Here is a 25,961-nt window from a genome sequence, read left to right as displayed (position 1 = left end):
CGGTAGGGGAAGTTCGACATAATTTAGGTTCAGCATCGATTTTTTAATACAATAATGTCTTTGGAGGGTGGTTACTACTTTAAATTTTATATAAGTCAGCAAGGATCGATTTCACATTTAAAGCAAGATTAGGCGAAGGATCATGAGTAAGTCTAGTGTTTGACTAGTCTTGATTCTCTACATAAATTTACTGCCTCTAAGAACGACCGCAAATCATGAATTATTCACTGTTTAATGGCAGGCAATTTTATTTTATTTCGAGCCATGTATGCTGAAAATACTGAATACGAAACCATACACAAACTCCTATGTTTTGATCTTAAATGCGCTAAGATTCTATCGATCTTATCTAAGATAAATTTATGCGGAAAAAGTTTATGCTATTCCACTTAATGAATTTCCGACGGAAAGATTTTTCTGAAACAGACAAATTAAAAATAAGACAAAAGGAAAAAAAATAATTCAAATTTTCAACCTGCGCTAATAATTTCTCTTTCTCAATTGTGACATACCATTTAACTAGGGCAAATCAGTGATTGACGTATCCACACGTCGGGTTGTAGTTTTGCCAATCAATCGCTAAATTTAATTTAGTTATAATTAATTTGCCTCGATATCAATGCAGCTTTACTTTCATAAAGTCTTAAGCGACGGGACATTTGTAATGCTAAGTGTTTGTATTTTCCAATGTCAGTTCTTACGCTGAAAACTTAACTTTTTTAGATTTTAGAATCGGAGTTTTTAAACGTCAGTTCTGACATTTAAAACTGCACGTTTTCAGATTAGGAATCGGTGTTTCTTACGGTGCGTTAAACATCTTCGCACAAGAAATTTGAAGTAATCTAAGTACGTTTGATTGTCAAAGTTTCCTATTTTCAAATGCCAGTTCTCAAGTTTAAAAGTTTGCATTTCAATTTTGAGAAAATTCCCCTGCATCCGACATTTTCCTTCAGTTTTTTCATGAGAATGTTCAGGTTATTGGCTTGGTTAAAATCACTTAGAGCTCGTAAGGAAAATTCTCAAAAAATCCTAGACATTTCGAAGGATTCTTTAAGAGCTTTTTAAATGTCTTAAAAAAATAAACAATGTAACTGTAATGCTATTTTTTAAGCCGATAAAGATCGGATCCAATCACTCTGACGAAAGGACTAACGCTCGAAACGTCAGCTTTTAACCCTTTGTATACCAAGGGGGGTGGTATTTATTTGTCACAAAAATGAGTACATTATACAAGAATGCTTGTCAAGCCTGCTCTTTACAACAAAACCCTATAAAACTATATATATTTGGGAAGTGCATTAAAAATTTACTTTCACAACAATTATAGAAATTGACACATGTCAAAATTGTGACGTCACAATAAGCATAATTTGCATAATTATGCAAGTTTCTAAAGGAACTTTGAAATCACCAGCTCTAAACAAACAATTCCAACTTTTGGTTTCTTACTTGAAATTCTAATCACCTTTTAACACAATTTCAAAAGGTAAGAAATATTAATTAGGGCAATAACCCTCCTTTTAGAGAATTTAAGACAGATTAATAATTGCCTTTCATAAAGTAAAAATTGAGTAAAATATAAATGAAATAAGAAATATTCAAAAGATGCAAACAGTTTCTTTATCGGTTATATAGCCAATAGTTATGTACCACACTTGCACAAAACTATGCTCTCACATTAACCAAGAGTTAATTTCTTAATGATCTTCTTCTTCCTCTTTGATATGGCCTCCCTCTTCCTTCTTTTAGCCGACGGGGACCATTTCGACTTTCATCATCATAGTAAAAGTCTCGCAACGTGTGGTACCTTTGAAAACAAGGCTCAGGGCACATTCTAACACCACAAATTGCACAGCTGTATATTGTTTTCACTTTCTGGATATGGACCTTGCAAGTTAGTCTTGTTTCATTGCTCACAAGGTAATGGAAATGATCCCGGTTGAATCTTATGTCAGGGATAGCAACAGGAGTTTCCACAAATCCCGTGTCTCTTCGAAAGCACTTGCCTTGAACTAATGTGCTGACCAGCTCCTTTCTGAACTGCAGTGCTCTTAGACTGGAATGATTCTGGGATTTGGTGTGGAGAATGTGTGCATTTGATACACACACCTCTATCAAATAAAAAAACACTTTGTAATACCAGACTGACCCCTTCATAAGTCTGGCATATGCGACAGTTCGCTGGTCAGACACATCTACACCACCCATATAGGTGTTGTAGAGGTCAATAACACCTGGTCTAGAAAATTGCTTCTTCTCCCACTTCCCATTTACTTTTACTGACCGCTGAACTGGGCTCGAGTCCATTGTACTGGTGGGAAGGGTAGCTAACACACTAACTGGCTTCCTGTCACGCCATGTCACGCAAGTCAAATTTCCCTTTTGCCTGTACAAACACTCTCCTCTTTTAAGATCTTTCACTGCTTTTTCCTTCACACCACAAATCTCTCTTGGTAAGGCTACCCTGTTGGCCCGAACTGTGCCACATGCAAGGGTTTTTCTTTCTTCTAACTCTTCAAACAAAGCAACAGAAGTATAATAATTGTCCATGAAGGCATAAAATCCCTTATCTAGATAAGGTTGCAACACAGACATAACTGCCTTCCTTCCTAAGTCTTTCTGAACTTCATTATTCTCCTTGCCAGTATAAATCTTGCTGTTCAACACATAGCCACTGGTGGATTCTGCAAGTGTGAAAGCCTTTATTCCAAATCTTCCTGGCTTTATAGGGATAAACTGTCTGAAATGCACTTTGCCTTTGAACTTAATTAAAGTCTCATCTATGGCAAGTTGCCGCTCAGGGGTGTACACTTCCTGAAACCTTGCTATGACCAAATCTAGGAAAGGCTGGATTTTGTACAGCTTATTGTAGTCTGCGGAGTCGCGTGGGGGAGCAAGGGTGTTGTCAGCAAAGTGCAGATACCGCAAAATTTGTAGGAATCGAGTTCGGGACATCACGGATGGGAAGAAAGGAGAACTTAGGACAGGATCAGTACTCCAGTAAGAACTAAGGTTCGGTTTAGTAACCAGCCCCATATTTAGGTACAGACTAATCCAGGCCTTCATTTCACTTTCTGTGACTGGATACCAAACAGAGCTTTCTGTTGGCCCTCTCTTCTGTTCTGCATATAAATTAGTCTGACTAACTAACAACTGCCATACCTCTTGTGTGAAAAACAGCTCCAAAAAATCCAAACACGATTTCAGATTTCTTGTAGTGACATTTATTTCAGGTTCTTCACTAAACTCAATATCTACTCTGCGTCCAATTTCTCTAGACCAATCTTCCTCATCCAATTCCACTTCGTTGTCAGTGTGATCTTCCTCTTCCAACTCTTCGCTAGAATCGTCAGAGCTTGATTCCGATGCACCAGAGTAAAATTCCTCATCAGAGGCTCGATGCTCGATGAAATTCGCTAAAGGCAAGTCTTCTTCGTCGATAAATTGAATTTCAACATTGTTTTGATCGTCGAAATGTAGTTCAGCATCACCTTCAAGAGCCGCCATTTTTAAATCTCCCCGTTCAAAACGTCCAAATCACAAAAAGCCTCAAAATTCGCCCAAAAACAAGCTCGATGGAAGAAATCCTCGAAAAAACTAATTAACGACTTTATGTAATTTACATTGAAATGTAGTATTAGTTTCCAGCCCCTCAAAGTGCTCTTTTCAGGCCGCCCGAATGGGGTCTGTATTTAAGTGGCCATATATGGCCACTTGGTACGCAAAGGGTTAAACTCTTTACGGTGGCCAATTTACGTTATCAACTCAGTTGATAATGCTAAATTACATAGTTTCTTTAAAAAGCGTCAGCCCTTCGTCAGAGTGGTCGGAGGAATTATGGGTTGTAAATGTCTTTTTAAAGCGATACCGTGAGGATCAAGAGTGTCGATTTTAAAGATAAATTTGTTCTCGAGTTTTGCGGCTTTCCGAACTGCCTAGATGTAGGGAAAGGCTACACACTGCCATATGCTGTTTAGAGTGATTATAGTGATTAAATTATCTAGCGACTGGTTTGGATGCGTGCTTGTTTGGCGATTTTACGCGACTTAAATTTCCTTGGCCAAAACAAACTTATTTTCACTATGGATGTTATATCTCTTTATACTGTCATTCCCAATGACAAAGGTCTCCAGGCCCTCAAACCTTTTTTCTGATCAACGCACTATCAAGGAATCTAGCTCTGAAACACTACTCTGTCTAGCCGAACTAGTCCTAACGCTTAATTGCTTTTCATTCGTTGGCAACTACTACAAAAAAACTAATGGTGTAGCCATGGGTACTAAAATGGGACCCAGCTCCGCCAATCTTTTCGTAGATTTTATAAAACACCAGTTTTTTGGTCAATACAACGGCCCCAAACCTGAACTCTACGGTCGCTCATTGATGACTGCATCGGCACCATGCCTCCTCTACCAGAGAGGAGCTCACTCAATTTAAAACCGCCGTCAATTCCTTTCACCCGGCTCTGAAATATACCTGGAAATTTCCCGGCACTTTTTTGGCTTTTTTAGACAAGGCAACGGTCTATGCACTAGTGTGCACTAGCTACAAACCTACAGATTCACATAGTTACTTGTTGCACTCATCTTTGCATCTGATCACACGTCAAGAATTCCATACTTTTTTCACAGTTTCTCAGACTTTTTCGTTTATGTAGTGACGACTCTAATTTTTCCGGAAAATTAGAGGTAATGTGCTAATTTTTAAATAAACGTGGCTATCTTGTTTATGTCGTTCAAGCGGGCCACCACCGCGCCCAACAAATTGATCGACAGTCAGCACCACAAACGGCTCAGAAGGAAAATACTGATCGCACTCCATTCACTCCCACATTTCACCCTCTCAACCACGTAGTTAAATCTATCATCCTTAAACTTTAAATTACTTCAAAACGATTCAGAGACTGATACTATCTTTTCACAACCTCCACTAATTTCATTCAAACGCGACAAAAACAGGCAACGTTTTGGTCAGAATACCCAAGGAGAGAAAAGAAAATATCTCAGTCACAAACTTTTATGTTCAATGCTTAACTTTTTGCACTAATCTCTGCAATAGCCGGAACAGATCTCTTTTTCTGATGGTTCCAGCGTGCGGCGACTCATTAATCTCAGAGCCCATCGAACGCTCGCCATCTCCTCAAATTTAATGACCTATACTAACCCATTCACACCATCAAAACATGTTTAGTTAGACGGGTCTAAGTCGTTTAACTAGATGAAAATCAGAATTAAAGAGAGAACTGATAAACCGAATCAAAATTTCGAGAGGTTTCAAGTAGCCACAAACTTTATCTTCAATGCAATAAATTTGAAGTCGATAAAGATCGCTCTATGAAGAAAATAATTCGATTTAAACCGTGTTTAACAAAACAGCCGTAAACATGGTAATCTTTGGTATGAATGGGGTTTAGGTCATTGATATTTCTCTAACATTTTTTTCTTTCGGTGGAAGGGGAACACTATGAACAGCACGGAAACACATAACAAATCAAAGACAGAACAGAAAAATTCATAAAAAAGCACAGACAAAGAGAGCAGCCATCTTTTCTTTTTGTCGATCGCCATCTGTCGGAACCGAACACAATGTGATGTTCCGTTTGTAGCGAAAGTGTCATTTTTTTAAATATTTTGTTTACCACCCGAGAAAATTTAATGACCACAGATTTTTCTTCTGGGCCTAATTGTATAAAGGTCGGATAGCGTTATCCAACGGATAAATCGCTATCCAGCAGATAAATGATATCAAAACATGCTAAATTATCCACCGGATAGAGATTTATTCAGCTGATAGCGTTATCCAACCTTCGAAAAACCGGGACCTGGTCTTAAAGCTGGAGACGTTACTATAAATGTTGTGTGAATAAATTAGCTTCAAGAATACATTCGATCGACCTAGAACTATTAACGGAAAATCTGAAAGATGGATCCGATCCAAATTTTCAAAAACATCCCTTGCCCGTGAAATGATTTCTTTGTCCATAATCTCCGCTCAGCCTGCAAGCTGCAACCTCACTAGAAGGATAGGTATATTATTTAGGAAGCTGTTGCGGCAAACGAATTTTTAAGACGACGAGATTGTGAAACTTTGCATGCTCACAGGTCAGCCTCACTTCGAAGCTCAATTCAAGAGGTAAGTTCGCAACCTACATGAAGGTAACAAATCGGAATGTTGAAACAAGTAGTTAAATTAAGTAATCCTTCTCTAATAGGATGAAAAACCCAGCTTTGGAGTGCAAACTTTAAGCTTCTTGGAATGACCTTGCTCAGTTCACGTTTTCATTCCGATTTCGCTGCTTGAGTTTCATTGTCCACAATGTCATAAGGAGGCAGTTTTTTTCGGTTACTTTGTCGATTAGAATAGGAAAAGGTCAGTGACAACTTTTTGAAAAAACTATAAATGTTATTCTCCCCGCACTACAGATAACAAAAATTGTTCCATTTTAACACAAAAGTAAAAGAGGATGTGTTAGCCTGAGTCACACTGAGTTGCGATTCACAAATACATAAAAAAATAAATTGACGTTTACTGAGATATAAACAGTGGTGCACATGGTAAACCAACATGTATTTATATCATATTAAGGGCCTGTCATTTTTTATCGCCTGAGGGGGCTGGAGTATTTTGGTTAAGTTACCTGATTCCTCCATCTACAGCAGCCTCCAGCGAGAGATGTTAACTTCAGGAAATTGAGAAACATCGGACCAGCTCTCAAACTGTAATACTCGCCTACGATGGAGTGGTATCATTACACGACGGCTTGTATTTACATCGTTCTAATTCTCGGCGGCGTGGTCATTAACGGCGGTTTTATTCTGCTCTTCACTTTCTCACGCGAGATTCGAAAAGCAGTCAATCCATTCATGGTAAGCCTCGCTGTATCAGATATTCTGTTTCCTCTTGTGGTTGTGCCTTTTCATCTCCAACATCTGATCTCAGGAACTTGGAAATATGGCGTGCTCGGATGCAAATTAAGAACATTTGCTTATCTAGTGACAGCCTCTGCTTCAATTTTAAGTTTCTGCAGCGTGTCTGTGGCTCGTTTTCTTCGGATCATTTACCCATTCCGCTTCAACATGATTCATGATAAGACTGTCTGGATAACAGCTCTATTACTGTGGTTATATTCCTTTGGTTCATCAGCCTTTGTCTTTGCTGCTGACACTTTTCAGAGGTCACAAATTCAGAAGCATTCATCCTGCTTTCATTTTCTGCCGATAGACCTGTTTATCCCGCTATTTTTGCTGAATTACTGTACACCTTTACTTGTGATGCTCAGTATTTACGGTTGTATCTTAAAACTCTCCTGGCGTCACCGTAAACAGATTAGCCACACAAGGGTTAGTCCTGCGAATTTAGCTACGAATAGCCGAGCTAAAAAGGCTTCCAAGCAGCTTATTACAGTTTTTCTTTTGTTATCTTACTTTGGTGAGTGGTGGCTGCCTATTTTAGGACTCAGCCTTAGGTTGAAAACGCAGTACAATTCTGAGCTGGATTGGCCTCGTTGGACAGCACCTGTGTATCAGTTTTTAAGCATCTCGGTTTTCTTAAATTCTGTTGTGAACCCCTTCGTGTATGGATACAGCAATACTCATTTAAAAGCTACATTGAGGCACCTCATTCGCAAAAGATCATCGAAAGGAAATCTGCTCTCGACACAACTTACCACTTTCGTTGTTCCATCACATTTGCCCTCGTCCTAGCCTAAACCAAAAGCCTAACCCAAACCTCAAACCCCAATCCCAACCTCAACTCAAAACCGCAACTGCTCACAACAGAGAAAGTCTGCAGAGAAAGTCAGTCGAACAATGGCGAACACGACAACTTCAAGGTACACTCTTAACCTATATGCACCACGTTAAAAACGTTTTCCAAAGAGTTCGTTTGCAAAATTTATAGGAATATCACTTAATTAAAGAACGGTGTTATCATTTTGCACTAACATATGGCAAAGAAAATGTCTGAGTCTTCCATGAGGATCGGACCTCTGGATTTCCTGGTCTGACACATTATAACTAAGCTACAGAGATCCCGTTGGCAAACGGTTGGAACGTCGCTCAATTCATTTACTTCTGACAGCTTACTTAACCCTAAAACTCGTAACTGCGACCAGCATCTAATTTCTCCTTACCTTGTCCCTCCTGAATCAAACATTACGGTCACGAGAATAAAGAAAATGACCACCGACCGTAGAAGCTCTTGATTGTTAAACAAATTCTCCTTGTCAGTACTGTAGCAAACGTTTGGAAAACGGTATGGAGAATCTGGGAAGAAAGGGGGAACCAAAACCATAAGCCAGGTGCTCAAACGGCTGGAACGGACAAAAAAAATCATTTACATAGAGTGTAAATTACACAGGAACCGCATTAGGCTTTAAATAGTTCGGTAATAAATGAAGATTGAAATTTCAATCAGTCTAACCTGCTCAGTGATCTTTAAAAAAAAAACTATCACAAAGACTGCGAAGGTACGTGTTATTGAACGTTGCCTTAGTGCAAAACGGCAAAGATTGCCTTTTCAGTGTATGTTCCCTGTCTTCGGCAAAAACACTTTTTCAGATCCCATATTTTACTGCCTACGAGGCAAACAAGCCAAACAAAATCTAGAGCAAATTTCGTCAATCGATTTTGTTCGCGCAAATAGCGTTGCTCCAATTAGAAACCCCGGCCAACAAGGCTTCACTTTAGTGAGAAGCTCAAACACGTGGCTAATTTCCATATCTGACTACTACGACCACTCTCTAGCGAATTTTTTTACGTGGTCTGCCACAGGCATCCCACGTAATTAGTTAATTTCTGTACACAGGGGTACAGGGAAGTACAAGGGGCATGTTAAATGCTATTTTGTTAGTAGGTGTCAAGTAAGAAAATGCTAGAAAACACAAGAGTGACGCAAGACAGGGGAGTCAGAGAACCTAAGTAAGCTAAGGTAAGTGTTTATTGCCTGGGGGAAAGGGAGAGGGAACGGAGAGGGAACGGACGGACCACATGGTTTAAGTGCGGAACGGGGGGGGAGGGTATTAGTCGTCGCCAACAGAGTATACCTGAGGGGGACCGTAAAGGATTTATTGTCAATTAACTGCCAATGAAGAGAGGATCATAAGAATGCTACAGAGCCTTGTGTGTGTGTGTGTGTGTGGTGTGTGTGTGTGTGTGGGGGGGGGGGGGGGGGAAATCTGGTATATTTTATTGTGACACAACGAAAAATCCTACCCCCCTTCCTTCCCCTCCCCCCACAGGCAATAAATAATGACGGGTCTCTCAATACGACTTTCACTTCCGTTGTTTTTACAGCAAAACAAAACAAAACGGCTGCTCGAAAAGATGGAACATATGTCTTCCTTTTTTTGCGCCACAAAACTATAGAATTTCCGAAATTCTAATTGCTGCTTTCAGCTTCATTCTACTTCTCAGGATACATGGCTTGCAAGCAGCTGTGGAGAATAACAAGGAGCCAATCACAGTTTTCACGCCAGAAAGGGCAAAAAAGATTTCTCATTAAAAATTAAGATAAAAAAAAGTGTTGATTTTGATGGCAACTGGCACCATGTCTGAAATAAACACTTTTTTCATCATTCGATCCCTAGTCGTTTCAAGAAGTCTCAATTCAGTGATGGCTCTTAGATGTAACGCTTAATATTCTTTCCTTTGCGATTAAAAAAACTATTTCCACCTTTCACCTTTTCTACGACTTATCAATCGCTACGCCTAACGGCTAAATTTTTCTGCCGTTTTACAGTTAACGGTTTACCCAATTGAAACCCTCTTACGATGATGTAAACGAAAGCAAATCGACGACAATGTTTCACCAATATTCTTTTCTACTATTTTTCGCTATCACCGACATTCACTGCTATGGGGTAACAACCCTCGTGTTAGTCTGTTAGACATTTTTATTTCATATCTTTTGAGGTTCCGTAAATTGGTTTTTACTGAAGAATAGGGTTATTTTAGCTCTTGTAAGTAGAATTGTCTCTGTTGCTAGATAACAGATTTTGGTATTAGCCATTCGTTGTGAAAATGATGCATTTAATCATATTTGCGACATTTCATTACTCTCAAGCTTTCATTTCAAACGATTACAGAAAAATCGGTACCTATTCGAAATTTTAGGCTAAAATAGGTTTTTTTTTGGTCAAGAAGTGACCTAGTGCTTTTATAAACTTGTAGAATAACATGTTCTTCAAATCTTTTTCCATCATCTGTAAAAGATTAAAGTGAAGATCAAAACCGGAGCTCGCCAACCAGGGTGAAATTTTTCACATCAGTCCTCAAACGATAGACAGTTACCCCATTTACCGGAAAGGCTAAGAATTCTTTCTAACTCTCAGGAACGCTGTTAATTAGAATTTCGACTGCCATGGGAACCAGAGAAGTTGAGGTTCACATTTTATTTACATATTAACATCATGGATTCTTAAAAACATTAAAAGTTTTATGTTACAAAAATTTTAAAATGGAAACCAATTGAAGTTAATCTTCGGAAGCGAATTCACAGGTTTAAATAGTCTATTTGCAAATGTTTCCAAAAGTTTGTCGCAATTCTATGAATAAATATGACTAAGCTTTTAGTCTTGCAGACGTGATACTTCTTTTATATCTGAGTTATATTTGAGTCCGAAAGCTTCATCGTTTCAAGTAACATTTAGCCAAGTTCGGTGTCATTATAGCACTAATTCACCTTTCCCTAAGACATTTTTCCTTCAATAAAGCGCCTTTAACCAAAAAAGATTAATTCAGTGTCAATCTATTTCAACGCTTCAACCGGCATAGATTTCGTCTATTTGCTTGGTACGTTAAGAGAAGTAAAACCATATGTAAGCGGTAAAATGTTATTGGATCTATTTAAATAGGAAATGTTCTTTTCCTTCTTTGAGTACGATTTGTAATCGCTTCAATTTGTTTTGCACAGTTTTTCCATCATCAAGGAAAATCCTCGAACCTTTTTTCAATTCATGGCCAGAGAGCGAACCCACAGATGGAAAAACGTAATAAATACGCTGGCAAAGGAGACTCAAAATTGTCGAATTTTCATCAGTTGTTATGGTAATCCCAAGCTTTTGACTTTTTAATCAGTGTGAAAGACAGAAAATAACCGAGATGCGACGAAGCAAAGGCTTTGAAAACTTTCACGTTTCACACGGCCTATGATGCAAGAAACGTGACCGGTAGGATGTTTTTCTCGACCGATTTTCACTACTCTTAGAGTGAATTTAGATCCTGTCCTCACTGCTGCGTTAAACTGTAAACAAATACAGCTTTCACGAAATTAAACTTACACCTGCCCATTTGAAACTCGGTTGTCAAGTGCACACTGCTAAATTAGGTACATTTCTTCCATATTTCTGCGAAGAAAGATTTCTTTTAGCTGTTCAGTTATGTTGATTAAAGCCGGTTCATTTTCCACACAAACGCCGACCCTTCGACCTTTACGTTTTCCCTTTAAAAACAACAGCGTCGTAGGGCTCTGTTTCCTTTCTCCAGTCTCGTTATCCTGATTGTCTGTTTTCTGTTTCTTTCTGGAAGACGAGTCTTTTCCCGCTTCAACGCGGGAACGATTTTTGTCGCCGTCTTTGCCATTACTGTTACCAACTTTTCGCGGGTCATCGCTTTTTTGATTATCACTTTGCGAGCTATTATCCCCAATTGGTTTATTAGTAACATTTAAATTGTTGTTCTCTTTTTCCCCGCGAGAAGTTCTGTCTTGTGCCGCAGTTACCTGCCTTCCTCTATCGACTGGCTCTTTGAGTTTCTGAATCGGAGGTAGAACAGAGTACGACTGCGGAAGCTGATGTCGGCGCGGTGCAAAATCTAACTTCGAATCGCCGTATTTCTCGTCGATCGCTGCATTTGAAGCGAGTCTCTGTGTCGATACACTCGATATGTTGTAACTAATATGAGGACTTCTGTATCGTCCTGGGAATGGATCCTTCGGGATGTGAATTACTGCTCGTGGTTTAACTGATGCGCCATGATTCGGCAAGGCAACCGCATTGGCTCGCGCTTGATCTTGTTGCCAAGTTGGCCTTGGTGGTTGCCGAAGAATACTCGCCGCCGGAACAGCGCCTTGAATCGGTGGAAGTTTAAAATTTCGACTGGAGTTCAATGATTTTTCCATTTCCATGGGTGTTGATATCCATTTGCGCTCGAAGTGAACATACAACACGCTGGGGATCGTTTAACTCATCTGCTTTTGGTGGAAAGTCTGCCAACCACAGCACAGCGTCTGTAGAGGTGACATTTTACTAAACCACGCTATCGAACGAAAAATGTTATTGATTTAAACAACACCACGATTCACGTTAAGTCCCAAGCGACGGGCGGCGAAAAACTAAAGCATTTTAACAGCTATTTTTCCCAGCTGTGCCGTTTCCTTTGTGAAAAGCTGCTAACGCTTCGTGAGAATTTCTTGTAATGCCGCAGAGTATATGAACCGAAGTGGTCAGCGTGCGAGCAACGAGGACTCGAGCATCGACAACGCGCGCGATGACAACCTTTACGCGTTTTTTCTATCTACCTTGTTTTCACAGTTCCTTAACATCAGATAAAACAGGATTTATCATTTCAAATGATTGAGTACACTGCGAATTGAAAACTTAATTCGGAGCAATAGAGAATGATGAAGAAAAACCGATTGTACGGAATTTGAAACGAGGACTTAAAAGATCGATCCCGCAAAGTTGCTCAAACGAAGATTCGTGCAAGCGACGCGAAAACTTTGTTGCAGTAACTAAAACCCTTTTGCATAAAAGGATAATACTTCTTTTGACTGGCGTTCGGATTTTCGTATATCGACTGTCGTCGTGAATGATGTCATGTTGACATGATAATTTATCATGTAATAAGAGTACTGTCAAATGGGGCGGCTGTTTTTGTTGGCGATAAGTACTTGATGTTTTTGCATATTCATCTAATATCCACTCCATAATCTGCCACAAAAAAATAACTGGCTTTATTGCGTTTAAGCGCCTTTAATCAAAACAGCTTGTATGGTTTCAAAGTTTTGACGGAATTTGAATATTTACAATTCACCTGTACCACATCGTGCAAAGCGAAAGTAAGGCCAAACGAAGGCGAAATCATTAAACCTAATGGCGCAGGTAGCAAGATAATCGTGCAGTGGAAATGGGAAACAGGCATGCGGTTCGCAGGTGCGATCCACCATTCTAAAGGGATCGGTTACATCAAGAACAACAGGAAGTCTAATTCTTGCGTCGTTACATTTGCCTTACGTTTTTTTTTTCCATTTTACGACGCAAACTGTCGGTGAAACGCGTAAAATTGAAAACAGAACCTGTTTCAACAAACGTCATAAATCTAGCGTTGTCGCTGACACTGTTTTCTTGCAGCTAAATAACGATTGCCCAACAAGATTAATTAGAAATTTGAAAGAAAGGCTATTATGTTAAAGCAAGTTTGTTTATCGTCAGCATTTTCATTTAATCATTTTACAGCTGCAGTCAGTGCTGTGCTGTAAATATATTATGCTCTTCCCATCTTTTTTCTTCAAATGAAATCCCATATTTCCTCGAATAAGCGCCCGGAGTGCTTATTTAAAATTTCTGCTAAAGGAAGGGGCGCTTACTGGAAGGAGGGCAGTTAATCGAGGAGGGCGCTTATGAAGGAACTTTTAACCTTTATTGATTCCGCTGTAGTTAAAGCTTACAAATTTATAACTAGAGTGACAATAGAAGTAGGTTTCATTGTATCCCTACTATTTAAAAAGTGAAGGAGGAGGGGAAGTTTATTCCTCGGGGCTGGGAAGGCCCTTCATTGGGAGCGTGGGCGCTTATTCGAGGAAACGCGGTCTATTGGTCCGGCAGAACGGAATAAAGTTTTGTCTAAAAAATAAATGGTCACAAAGGCACTTCATGGCTTTATTTAAGCATAAAAAGTAACGATTTAAACAAATAGTTACATAAACATAAGTAAATGATAAATTTAAGAATGAACCAGACTTCACGGCTTTGCCAAGGTATAATTTCAGTCACTTTGAGAAAAGTGGAAGAGAAAGGTTGTGTCAACTTTCAAATAGCTACTTTTGGCTCGCACTGAATAATGCCTCGAGTGTCTCATCTTTTTCCATGAAATATTTCCAGGTGCTATGCGAACTTAATTCATTTGAGGAAGATGGGAAGGAAACTTATAAAGAGTAAATGCCGTATTTTATTTCCTCGAATAAGCGCCCACGCTTTGAAAACTGCCCTCCCCCGAAAAGGCGTCCAACCTCTACGCCTGAATATCAAACTAGCGCCCCTATCGAATAAGCAGCCCCATTACTTCTATAAATAATATAGGTACAAGGAAAACCTACATTTATTGCCACTTAATTTTTAACTTGTCATGCTTCATCTCACAGCCGAATCAGTACAGAAGAATAGTTTCTTGAAAAGCACCCCCCTTGCTTAAGCACCTTCCTTCCAATTAGTGCCCATCAATTTAGCCAAAATTTTAGATAGGTGCTTGGGTACTTATTCGAGAAACTATGGTATCTTTCAGTTGGATAAAACTATGATATTAAAATGGTAAAAAAAAACACTCAAAATTCCATTGAAGTAGGGATCAGAGGAGAGTGGGGTTAGTTTCGCAAATCACCTCTTAACAGAAGCAAAAAGATTCCTAAAATTTCTTTAACGGGCATGCTTATCATCAACCAAGAGAACATGAACTTTAAAATCTCAATGTTGCGTTACGTATATACGCGACGTGTCGGATTGCGTTATGTTCTAACATTGCGTGCATCTTCTGCGTGACAGCTGCAAAAGCGACATGATGCGTCGACTGGGCACGAACATCCACTCTCAGCATCGTGAAAAGTAGCATAGACTCAATATCAAAATTACTCTGAATCCTCATGGCTGAAGCGACCGTTAATTCGGCTGAAAACCGCACAGAATCTTCAATTTTATTAGAGGAGACAGAAAAGCCATCGACCGAGGGTAGGTGATTTTACTTTTCAACGGAGTTCGATTATTCCGCGTGCGAGGCAGCTGCTCACAAAGTGGCCACCATATTTTTGAAAACAAACTGCTTTCTGTAATGATTGCCTTTAAACAGAACGTTTGATAAATGACTCCTGCAACTCAAAAATGTAATAAAATTTTGATTGTTTTTAGGTTTTTCCGAAGATGTAGTGATTCAAACGATCGAAGAGATGGATCACAACCCTGATTGTTCAGTTTGTTTACAGTCTTGTTTTTATCCTGTAAAACTTCCATGCGGACACATTTTCTGCTTCTTGTGCATCAAAGGAGTCATTTTGCGGAGTAAACGGTGCGCTCTATGCCGTCATTCTCTCAGCGTAGACTACCTGGAGAATCCAACGCTTATCAAAGTTGTAGAAGAAGTTAATAAGGAGGAAAAAGCTGCGAAATCGAAAGAGAAATCTTGCGACGAAAATGACGCGGACGAGTTTGTTTGGTATTACGAGGGTCGTAATGGATGGTGGTCTTATGACGAGAAAACATCGCCTGAATTAGAAAAATCTTTTAAGAGTGGACAGAGATCTTGTACTTTACTAATCGCTGGGTTTCTGTATGTAATCGACTTTGAAAATATGTTTCAAACACGTAAGAATGAACCTGGTAGAAGGCGAAGAATCAAACGAGATAAGAAGGATGTCGAGAGCAAAGGTGTCGCTGGAATCCGCATTCCAGCCACATCGAGATTAAATCCAACCGCTCCTACTCCAACTTTAGACCCCATAGCAACTGATAAAGAAGGTAACACTGAAAACCAACCCGAAAGTGAGCAGTCCTCATCAGAACTGGCAACCAATGACACCACACAGACCTCAGAGGAATCTGCTGAACAGGCTGGAGATACGAGCGATACAGACTCTGTAGCTACTAGGTTAGAAGAAGCATCTATTCAGTAGTTATCTACAGCCTTGACCACCTTACCGCCCTGGTAAGGGATTTTCAACCTATATAAAATTGGTATTGAATGTCGTTGTATGTTTCGCTTGCAGTGAGTACAGACCCTCCCTGCACCCTCTCCCTGGATTCTGGATAGCCTCCCCCCCTTCAGAAGCGGGGTTGATTTGTTCTTGCGTTTTGTCTTTGATAGAGCAGTTTTAGATTTATTGTCATTAATGGTCTGATATCATTTCTGTTTTATTTCTCTGTGTGAATTATTTAGGGAACTAGTGCTGTCCTTCCAACCATTAAGATGCAAATGTTAAATTAATTGTGACCAACACACTCATCATTTCCTCACTCATATTGTATAAAACTTCTTGTGTATCTTCTTCTGATATTTGCTCTGATTGGCTGTCATGATTACTTTGGCTATTGTTTTACACCATCCAGTTAAGATTTGCTTCAACAATAATTCATTTCTCAAAATTACTTTTCCTGTGGTCAACCTAAATTAATGTTTGTTATTTCTTTTTTTTTCTTTGATTAAATACATACAAATATCTTTCTTTTGTCTTCAAGCACACACTTTTAATGCAGAATTTGCCTTATACTTATTACCAGTAGTAAAGGTTTGGCAAAACTTTGATTTGTCAGTGGTCAGTAGGTCTTTAATTTAAGAATTAAATAACTGATCAGTTAGACAGACTAATCATGCCATGTTTCACAATAACGAAGTTTATAATATAACATCATGTGTCAGTTTACAGATAGTATTAGAAATTTGTTTTAGAGAAATCTTTTTTATATGTTTTGAAATTTCAGCAATGACTCATATCTGTGAGGTGACTTTCTAATTGAAAGTCACTTTTTTCATATATTTTTAGTAAACGCGTTATGTACAATTTGATGTCAATGTAACTACAATGTCCCCTATTAACCTTTTAACTCCCAAGATCTCATTGGTAATTCTCCTTACTGTCTGCAATACAGTTCTCCTGATGTTAGTTTTGAGAATTTGGTATTGGATCAACTAATAATCCCTTAAGTGATATTTTTCTTTATTCTCATCACTTGTCTGCTCGATATTGTCACTGATATTGAAAGGAGAAATTCTTTCTTGGTCACTTATGGGAACTAAAGGGTTAATGTGAGTTGTCCCAGGTGTATTTGACACTTGAGTGGTTTCTTTCTAACATACAAACTTAGCTTTGTTTAGTTTGCAGCTTTTGTTAACCTTTTCCATCCTAACATCTGTAAGTTCTCGTTACTGTTCTTTGTGCATTTCCTATGGTACTTAGATACAAAGATAATCTGTTTAACAATCAGGAGTTTGCAATCATTTCATTTATTCTTGTGACCTTTATGTCTGATTCTGCAGTGAAACTGTTAATTGGGAGAAATTTAGCACTCCTCAGGGTTAACCCTTTAAGTCTCACTAGTGACCAAGACAGAATTTCTCCTTACATTATCAGTACAATATTAAGCAGACAAGTAATAAGAATAAAGAAAAATATCAATTCGAGTATCCAATTGAATTGATCCAATTCCAAATTCTCTAAACTATCATCACATAAATTGTATGGCAGACAGTAAGGAGAATTACTCATGAAATCTTGGGAGTTTAGTGGTTAAAGGGTTGTGGTTCTCATTCTACACAAGATTTACTTTATTTTCTTACATTTCAGATCTATAGTGACTGAAGATGTTGTGCCAAGTAAAGTAGGAACACAGCTTTCACAAGAAAATGGCAAAGGAAAGGAAAACTGAGGACAAATGTAACTCACAACTCCATCTGATGGCCAAAGCAAATGCAAAAATTCTTCATCTTCAACTGTCTAGTTGAACTCAATAGCTGTAATTTTCTTGTGTATTTTATCCTACTCTTGAGGCCATTTACTTCTTTTTTACTTCGAGTTGTGATCTGCTTCTTGTTAATTTTTCACTTTTGTTCATATTTGCTTTTTTATTACTTTAGTTTTTTTTTTACAACACTCAATTCAAACGCATTCCAAGGCACTCTACAGGAGACATACAACAGGCATACAAACTTGAAGAACTCTACACTAATACCCAGCACATGTACAATAGCAATCATTGCACCATACTTTAAGAACTTAGGCATAGTTCCCATCATTCTCATTGTTGTTAACTTGTTAATACTACTGTTTTTTGCTGATAACTGCATGTTATGTACAGTGCAATCATTTGTTTTTAAAATTGTTACATGCATATACATAAATTTAGCAGTTAAAAAGTTGTATACGCATTTTGAACATATATCACATTCTTGGATTGTTAATAAACTTCTAATTCAAATACAGTTTTTTTGCACTTGGAATTTTTAAGAGAGGAAGGGGAAAATGGTATTTGATAGTGAAACTTCTAACATCCATTGGTACATTTACAGTTATTATGGAATTGAGATGTTTTGGAACTTAATGTAAGCCAAAAGACAGTAGAATACTTCATCAAACATAAAATGCTTCGAAAGATTCTGCCCATTGACTTCACTGATGATTTAAACTTTCTGCCCTGACTGGTGAAAGGTTCACTGGCTTCAAAACAAAGAGAACTACAAGGCGGCTGGGTCAGCTGTGATAGGGTGGGGTCAAATGGAAATGTCCACCCTGAAAAAAAGCTATCTACCTATTTTCAGAAACAATTTTCCAAGGCTGACAATGTTTTTTCCAGGGCTCCAGAGATTCCATTAACCCTTAAATTCTCAAGATTGACTAAATTTCTCCATGCAATATCAAGATGACAGCTGATGGGAATAAAGAAAAATGTACATGTTAAATATCAACCATCTTGATTTAATACCAAATTCTACATTTTAGGTCTTTCCAGGACTGATAATCTTTTTAGAAGACTTTCAGGTCTTTGAAAACTCTTTCACAGAAGTCCAAGAATTTCCAGGTTTTCCCAGGACTGTATGAACCCTGTAAAAACAGATTTCGGAGACTAGCACTTGCGATATGGCTGATGAAACCTGGACACTCGTATCAGGTTTTCTCAATGTGCAAACATGTGTTGTCTTCATATTTCACCGCTGAACTTTCCCAAACAAGAACATCATATAAGATACTGATCCAAAGCTTGTGACAAGCCACATCTTCCAGTAAGCTGATCGCCCCCATTTTGTCATTACAAATGGCAAAAGTGTTGCCATCCAAAACACAAAATATGGGAAAGTTCTTGTCCATGGTAACCTCCTCCTCCGTGGAACCCCAGGCATTTTTCCATCTTCTTGGTAAAATTTATTCAAAATTCTGGAAAGACAAAAACAAAAACAAAAAACACACACACATTACAAGTGAATGCTACATTCAATTAATTGAAATTATTCACCCTACCACCTCTAAAAACATATCATACCCCAAAATGCATTGCTTGGAGCAATTTGCAATCCAGTGGTGAAATGATCTTAGATGGCCCAGGTTTTACATTACTTTGCTTTGTAATTGTTCCCAAAACTCATGCTATTCCCTCAACCAATCAGGAGCAAAATAAAAAACAACTATGCCTTGATCTCTTCCTACCACTCAGAAAGTTTGCTTGTAACGAGAATTTATTTAACAATCAAGAGCTTGTTTGGTTGGTGATCTTTTCCTTTTTTCTCATGACTTTAAATGTTTGACTCTGGTGTAATAATGTAAGGAGAAATTAGATGGTATCGATACTCACTCCTACGAGTTAACCCTTAACACCCCAAGATCAGTATACATATTCTCCATACTGTTCTTTATACATTTCCTCAGGTGCTGATAAGGAGAACTTGTTTACCAGTCAAAAGCTTCTTTAGTTGGTGATCATTTCCTTTATTCTCATGACCTTAATGTGTGATTCAGGGGTGATATTGTAAGGAGAAATTAGATGATAGTCCTCTTGCTAATAATTAAATAATAAAATCAGTTGGTAGTAGCACCAAAGTAATAAATGGGAGTCATGGGTTTTGAACCCTGTCAAAACCTGACCCTCTTCAGATTGCTTTCTCTGCAATGACTTAGATTGCCGTCTTTCGAGTATAGATAAATCATCAATTTTTTTTAAAAACTATATTTTAACATTCTCCTCAAACTGCTCTCTTTTCTCATCATTAGAAAATAACAAAATGAAAGTCATTAAAAGCTTACCTGTCTTTCTCTGCAAAGGTTTGGTGGATCCAGGATTTTCTTCCTTCACTATCCTGCAAGACAAGTTTTAAAATTAACTCTTACCACAGAGACATCCAAATGCAGGATTTGATATTTCATTTCTGTGTGGACTCTGCTTGTAATTGAGAATGCAACATCAGAGAAAACAGTGATATCTTTTACAAAGCCATTTTAAATAAAATCAACTGAATGAACCATGATATATGAACATATTGCAAACAAACCTTGGGAAGATCTCTAGCTTCATGCCTTCGGCAGTATACATGGACTTGTTGTCCTTTTGAAATAAGGAAATCTAAAGGAGAAAACACATTTTAAGGCCAACCCTGTTATGATAATGGACATTTATCAGATAATTCACTAAATGATTAACACAAATAATTTGATATCATAGCAGGCTTCAAAAAAGGAACTCAAAAGGACTTGTTATCCTTTTGAAATAAGGAAAACTAATTAAGGAGAAAACACAGATTCCATTTAAGGCTAACCTTGTTATGGTAGTAGGCATTTATAAGAGAATTCACCAACTGTCTAACACTAATAATTCCATATCATAACATGCTAGGCTTCAAGGGTGGAACTCAAAGAAGTTACCAGTGGGCTATACAGCTATGCAGCACATACCAGACATAGTTGGAGCTGGTCTGCGAGGAAAATGATTCTCATTTGCCATGCTATAGGTGATAGTGAAGTCATAAACAGCATCCAAATAGTCAGAAGACAGAACCTCGAAGCTGGCCTTGAAGAAAACAAAATGATATCGCATTGAAATGCCTGTTCTTACCTTCAAAATCATCAAAGCATAGAATTTATACATATTTGTTTTTTTGTAGGTGTAGTTTTATATTGTAACACTGATGAAGATCACAGGTTACCAACCTCAGTAGCCTTTGTTCTTGGGGTAAGTACCTGAGTTAAGACTGGGAGTCCTGTGAATAAGAGCACATAATGGTTGATAGAAGTTGATTGTGTGATAAACTTTGACAAAATACAGTGTTAAATGTGGCCAAATGTAACCTAGGAAATACAATTGATCACAAGCACATGCTAACCAATGGTAATATCAAAAAAGTACAGAAATGTTTTAGGCTTATTGTTCACCTCATGACAATTATCAGAGTTGATAATCAAAATATTTGATTGTTGCATTTGGGCATGGGCTGGCATTCTGCATAAACCCTATGTGCACAACAAGTAACAACAGATGCCTGTTTGTACAGCTACCAGTAATTACCATAAGTTTTATATTTAACCTGTTGGTCTGTGCATTTTGTTCACCCTTTCACTCCAAAGATCTCGAAAATAAGTAATTCTCCTTACTGTCTGTATTTGGTATTGGATCAACTAATAATCTCCTGATTGATATTTTTCTTTATAAAATAATTCAAATAGTACATGTGCTCTGATTGGCCATAAAACCATTTTACATGAGTGTATGTAAACACGGTTTTCGTTCCTCTTTCATTAGTTATTTGATAAAAGAAATGTAAAATGGTTTCCGTGTTTATGTAGCCTGATGTAAACACTTGGGAGGTTGGGAGAACACTTGATAAGCTGGAAACCACTCTGCTTTGCATCGTGGTTTCCTATGCTTATCTCATGTTCTCCCAACCTCCCACGTGTTTACATCAGGCTATGTAAACACGGAAACCATTTTACATTTCTTCATTATTCTCATCACTTGTTTGGTTGATATTGTATTGATATTGTAAGGAGAAATTCTGTCTTGGTCACTCATAGCACCTCCAGGCATAATACACCCAGGGTATAAAACACGTCACCTGGGAAAATTATCTAAGGGAAGGTATCATGTACACCATCATAAACTCATGAATTATCTAAGTATTTCCTGACAGTTACCTTGTTCAGTTGCAAATGATTGACTTTTTTCAATCACAGCTTTATTATTTACATTATATCGTGTGCCTTCTGGAAAAATGACTAACCACATCTACAACAAAATATAACCTTACATTATTAATATCAAATCACAAATTAAAAAAGAAAAAATGTTATCACGATCAAATACTGGTTACTTGCAAAGATCAGCAGTTAGATTTCTCAAGTTGCAAAAACAGGAACCACTACATGTTACTAATTATGATAGATGTTACAGTAAAATTTGTTTAAAATAAAAATAATCTTTCAAAAACTATTTTCATCAGCACATGACATACTCACAGGTAGATTTCGAACCTTCATCTCTGTAAGTTTCCTTAAGATAAAAGGTTAACAGGGTTGTGGTTAGAAGCCTGTTGGTGGTAGAAAGCTTCCAGTTGTCAGACCATTTCATGCCAGCTACTTTGTGAAATAATTCTAACATCCAGGTCTGGCTATAAAAAGTTTCCAAGTATGTCCCAGATGGCTAGCTGGAAATCACATCTAAGAGAGTTTAAAATTTCATATTTTTCTGGCATTACCTGCTAGAGACCCCCTTAGAGGGGCATGTTGCTTTGCATGAAGGAAAAAAAAGATTTCCAAATGAAAAGCTTAACTGTAATGCTCACTTTTTAAAGTTGAACCCTTTTGCTCCTGGGAGAGACTACCATTACATTCCTCTAATCACCCCTGAATCACACATCAATATGTATATTGATGTTTGGGTGTACAGTGTTGCAACAGGGGCTTTGGCCTGATTTAGTGTGCATAAGATAAAAAATATTTTTAAAAAAACTACCATGTGCCAATAATCTTACATCAATTTGCTAACCTTGTTGTGACATTCTACTTAATATGTAAGCACAACCTACCTGGCAATGTAATCTTGGTCTTTTGCCCCACTGCGTTTAACATATATACATGAATGCTGTAAATAGTATTGTAATCAAGTTATAAGACAGCATGGTTTGTGTATGTATGCCCACCTCAATTGAAAAAACAAAACAAAACAAAAAGAATAAAAAGAACAAAAAAACAAAACAAAACAACAAAGTTTAACAGGTACCTACTTAACTCCCACGATCTAATTGTTAATTCTCTGCTCTAGTTGCTAGACATTTCCTTGTAAATTAGTTATGAGTATTTGGTATTGGATCAAGATAACAGCGTCTACCTGATAAGTCTGAGTATTCTCATTACCTGTTTGCTGGATGATGTATTGTATCATAGGGAAAAGTTATGTGTTGATCACTTCTGGGAATTCAAAAGTTAAAAGTCTTAATTTCATGAACTGCACAGATACAGAGATTCAAACAGTTACCTGAGCAAAGTAGAAACCATATAAAGGGAAATATTTCAACCCGTTCTTCAGAATGTAGCGAAGTCTTCCCAAAGAACCTTGCCTGACAGCAAGGAAATCAGTGATTATCCAGTCCACTGTATAAAAACAATGTTTTACAAACATTAAAAAGATAAATTACGTAAATATAATATCCAAAATTATCAGAGTTTTCTTTTAAATGGTGAAAATGCAAATTCTCTTCAAAGATATAGAATAACTACCTTAAAAGAGTGGGAAGCTAATGATAATTGGAAATATTCAATAGGCTGTAATTTTTTTGAAAGAAAGTACTTGAATCAGTTAAACTCTAAGAGTGAAACACATGTCTAATTTCTCCCAGTGGTATAACTTCTTACTCAAACTTCAAGGTTGTGAGAATAAAGGAAATGATTGTAAACTCAAGAAGCCCTTGATTGTTAGACAAATTCTCCTGGCAAGTACCATAGTAAATGTATAGAGAACAGTAAAGAGAACTTGCATATTGATGTTAAGGTATAAAGGGTAACACCATGATCAGGTGAGGCAATGGAAAGGCAAGTTTTATGGGCTAGGTCATATATTTTTGTTTTGTTTTGTTTTGCCTTCAGATAGACAATTTTCTATCCCAAGGATCGGATAACTTTAAGTCAAATTGCATTTGGTCACCAAGAACACTCTAATCTTAGGAACTGTAACTTGCTTATTTAGAGATTTGGGACTTTGGTTAAAAACATGACAACCACATGAAAGGATTTAGTAAATAAATATAGAGAAAAAAGAGTGTAAGACCTGATCCTGAGGTTTATGTGTAGAGTTGTCTCTTTAAACAATTGGTACCTGAACTTTGATGGTTACATATCACAATCACATTTTCCTGTTTATTCCATGGAATTTGATCACCATAAAGGATAACCTACAAATTAAGTAAAATGGCAGGCAATATTATTAATGATGGAGGTTGGAAAATATTGAATGTAGAAGATAAGTGCATAATTCAGCTTCCCAGAAAAAGGGGATGTAGATCACAACATATCTAGATAATTTCAGCCCAACTACCCATAGATTGCAAAAAGTGGCTATGCATCAATTCAATTTGACCTTAAAAAACCACACAGGATATTTACCAAGGTACATGAGTAAATGCAAAATGTGTCAAAACTTGAGGTGGAAAAAAGGAGATTTCATTTGACATTGTCTTGCACAGATGTTTTCTTTTGGAAATTATATAAAGGTAAAGATAAAGTTAAAAAAACATAGTGGATGGAAATAAAGAGGACTGGAATCATCCTGGAAATTCAAGATTATTGAAATGTTGGCAAATTCTTATCAGCAGTTAAACACAAAGAAACAATGACAATAATGTTACATGGCCCAATCAAACATGTCCCAAACTCTTCTCTACAACTTGTCTACATCATTCTTCAAGTTTCCCCACTCATGTTCATCCCTCTCCAATGCATCCATCTTAATAGTAAAAGTATTTATACAACAATGAAAAGTTTCCAAAGTGAGAATTCAGGCTTCATGCAGTTCCTACACCTGACATGCCCTTACCCACCCCTCTGCCTCTTTATTAGACCTGCATAAAAGAGTCTCATGTTCAATTTAAAATGAAGCCACTTGGGAGAGGGAAGAAAAAGAGGGCAGGGCAGGGCAGGGCAAGTTCTGAGTAGCCATGGGATTCATCAGGAATCACCCCATTCATACTCTTGAAAGACATGTGAGTGTTTCAGCTAACTTGCTGTCCCTCATTTCGGGAATCAGCCACATTCCCCATTCCCTCCAAAGGTTTGCTATAGCTATAGAAAGTATTCCAACAATTATGAAAAGATGGAAAGTGTACAATGGTGGACATGTATGCACTCTTTCTCCTCCACAACCTTAACGCCCTCGTGAACCCTTCAAGCATTTCATACCACTGAAGGAGTCACTCATGTTCACGGCAGAATGAAAAAACTACAAAGGGATGGAGAAAAGGATTCAAGCAGCGATAGAAATAATCAGGAATTAGATGTTTTCACACTCTCGGAATACACCTTACAGTGCACCAACCCACGTGGTGTCGAGACTCCGCGTTCACTTGAAATATCTCCTAACAACATTCATAGTATTGCCTCACCTCAGCTCCCGTTAAGGTCTCAAAGAAGAAGCAGATAAGCGATTGATACGAGTCGTACATAATCTCATCTCCTCGTTCGAAGACGCGCCTAGACAGAGGCAGTGAAGCGAGTCGCCATGCAAGCCAAGTTATTAAGTAATACGGTGCAACACCAAAAACAACAACAGCTGGGCCGACAAAGCGCAGCAGCTGGATGTGACCCAGCGCAGTCAACATTTTCTTTAGAAAAACTTGATGAATCCACAGCTTTAACGAATCAATGACAAAAACTAGAAGGATTTACAACGCGCATATCGCGATGGCCGCTAGTCATTGAGAGTACCAGGTTACTAAGCTGAAGGGGAGTGGGCGGGGGTGTTAAACAAGACCTATGATACATCTGACCATCCTCGTTGACAATTTATTTCTCTACCACTTCCACCTCTAAGAAGACAACAGCATGCTCCCTATTCACTCTATTTGCTCTTAGCAAAGACCTTAAACTCATTTAAACCAAACAAATGAGAGGTTTAGGGCAAAAAGCCCGGATGCACAAGGCTGACGAAATTTGTTTTCTCGAAAATCTGCACATTTCCCTTCGCTAAATTGATAATTTGTCAAACGTGGGCGCACTGAAAAACAGCTAAATAT

General features: G+C 37.9%; 3 protein-coding genes, 1 long non-coding RNA gene and 1 pseudogene across 5 annotated transcripts; 3 read left to right on the top strand and 2 right to left on the bottom strand.

The window, feature by feature from the left end:
* The first annotated feature begins 4,116 nt into the window (after positions 1 to 4,116).
* Positions 4,117 to 5,046, top strand: LOC149036859 (uncharacterized; annotated as a pseudogene).
* Positions 5,047 to 5,998: 952 nt separating this feature from the next.
* Positions 5,999 to 8,185, top strand: LOC149036858 (uncharacterized). The gene is made up of 2 exons (XR_016181899.1): positions 5,999 to 6,132; positions 6,657 to 8,185. It is a non-coding gene; the product is annotated as an uncharacterized LOC149036858 (long non-coding RNA).
* A 2,190-nt stretch (positions 8,186 to 10,375) lies between these two features.
* Positions 10,376 to 12,807, bottom strand: LOC113673806 (uncharacterized). The gene has a single exon (XM_027190249.2). It carries the CDS (start codon positions 12,121 to 12,123, stop codon positions 11,317 to 11,319), a length of 807 nt encoding a protein of 268 aa, XP_027046050.2. The 5' UTR covers positions 12,124 to 12,807; the 3' UTR covers positions 10,376 to 11,316.
* Positions 12,808 to 14,770: 1,963 nt separating this feature from the next.
* Positions 14,771 to 18,179, top strand: LOC113673798 (E3 ubiquitin-protein ligase rnf146). 2 transcript variants are annotated; one of them, XM_027190243.2, is made up of 3 exons: positions 14,771 to 14,938; positions 15,116 to 15,908; positions 17,545 to 18,179. In XM_027190243.2, exons 1-2 carry the CDS (start codon positions 14,854 to 14,856, stop codon positions 15,874 to 15,876), a joined length of 846 nt encoding a protein of 281 aa, XP_027046044.2. In that variant the 5' UTR covers positions 14,771 to 14,853; the 3' UTR covers positions 15,877 to 15,908; positions 17,545 to 18,179. The 2 variants fall into 2 exon arrangements, with proteins under 2 accessions (XP_027046044.2, XP_027046043.2); XM_027190242.2 differs by having other exon boundaries at positions 14,779 to 14,938; positions 15,116 to 15,851.
* Positions 17,803 to 25,667, bottom strand: LOC113673797 (1-acyl-sn-glycerol-3-phosphate acyltransferase epsilon). The gene is made up of 11 exons (XM_089190336.1): positions 25,332 to 25,667; positions 24,050 to 24,125; positions 23,213 to 23,328; positions 22,764 to 22,819; positions 22,195 to 22,228; positions 21,874 to 21,964; positions 20,893 to 20,942; positions 20,638 to 20,752; positions 20,238 to 20,308; positions 19,993 to 20,045; positions 17,803 to 19,128 (listed from the first exon to the last, which is right to left on the bottom strand). The coding sequence occupies exons 1-11, from the start codon at positions 25,545 to 25,547 to the stop codon at positions 18,903 to 18,905; spliced, it is 1,104 nt and encodes a 367-aa protein (XP_089046462.1). The 5' UTR covers positions 25,548 to 25,667; the 3' UTR covers positions 17,803 to 18,902.
* Positions 25,668 to 25,961: the final 294 nt, after the last annotated feature.

The sequence above is a fragment of the Pocillopora damicornis genome, chromosome 12, assembly GCF_964200805.1.
Source record: "Pocillopora damicornis chromosome 12, jaPocDami1.2, whole genome shotgun sequence".
In the NCBI taxonomy this organism is placed as follows: Eukaryota; Metazoa; Cnidaria; class Anthozoa; order Scleractinia; family Pocilloporidae; genus Pocillopora; species Pocillopora damicornis.
Note: the sequence above shows the minus strand (reverse complement) of the source record. Positions and strands in the feature narration are given on the sequence as shown.

Excerpts from the sequence above, each read along its gene's own strand:
- LOC113673797 (XM_089190336.1), bottom strand. The coding sequence starts at position 25,547 with ATGTTGACTGCGCTGGGTCACATCCAGCTGCTGCGCTTTGTCGGCCCA. Across the intron at positions 22,229-22,763 it reads GACCAAGATTACATTGCCAG|GAAACTTACAGAGATGAAGG; the intron begins GTAGGTTGTGCT and ends TTTTATCTTAAG. Across the intron at positions 21,965-22,194 it reads TGAAGGTTCGAAATCTACCT|ATGTGGTTAGTCATTTTTCC; the intron begins GTGAGTATGTCA and ends ATTTTGTTGTAG.
- LOC113673806 (XM_027190249.2), bottom strand. The coding sequence starts at position 12,123 with ATGGAAATGGAAAAATCATTGAACTCCAGTCGAAATTTTAAACTTCCA.
- LOC113673798 (XM_027190242.2), top strand. The coding sequence starts at position 14,854 with ATGGCTGAAGCGACCGTTAATTCGGCTGAAAACCGCACAGAATCTTCA. Across the intron at positions 14,939-15,115 it reads AGAAAAGCCATCGACCGAGG|GTTTTTCCGAAGATGTAGTG; the intron begins GTAGGTGATTTT and ends GATTGTTTTTAG. Across the intron at positions 15,852-17,544 it reads ACAGACTCTGTAGCTACTAG|ATCTATAGTGACTGAAGATG; the intron begins GTTAGAAGAAGC and ends CTTACATTTCAG.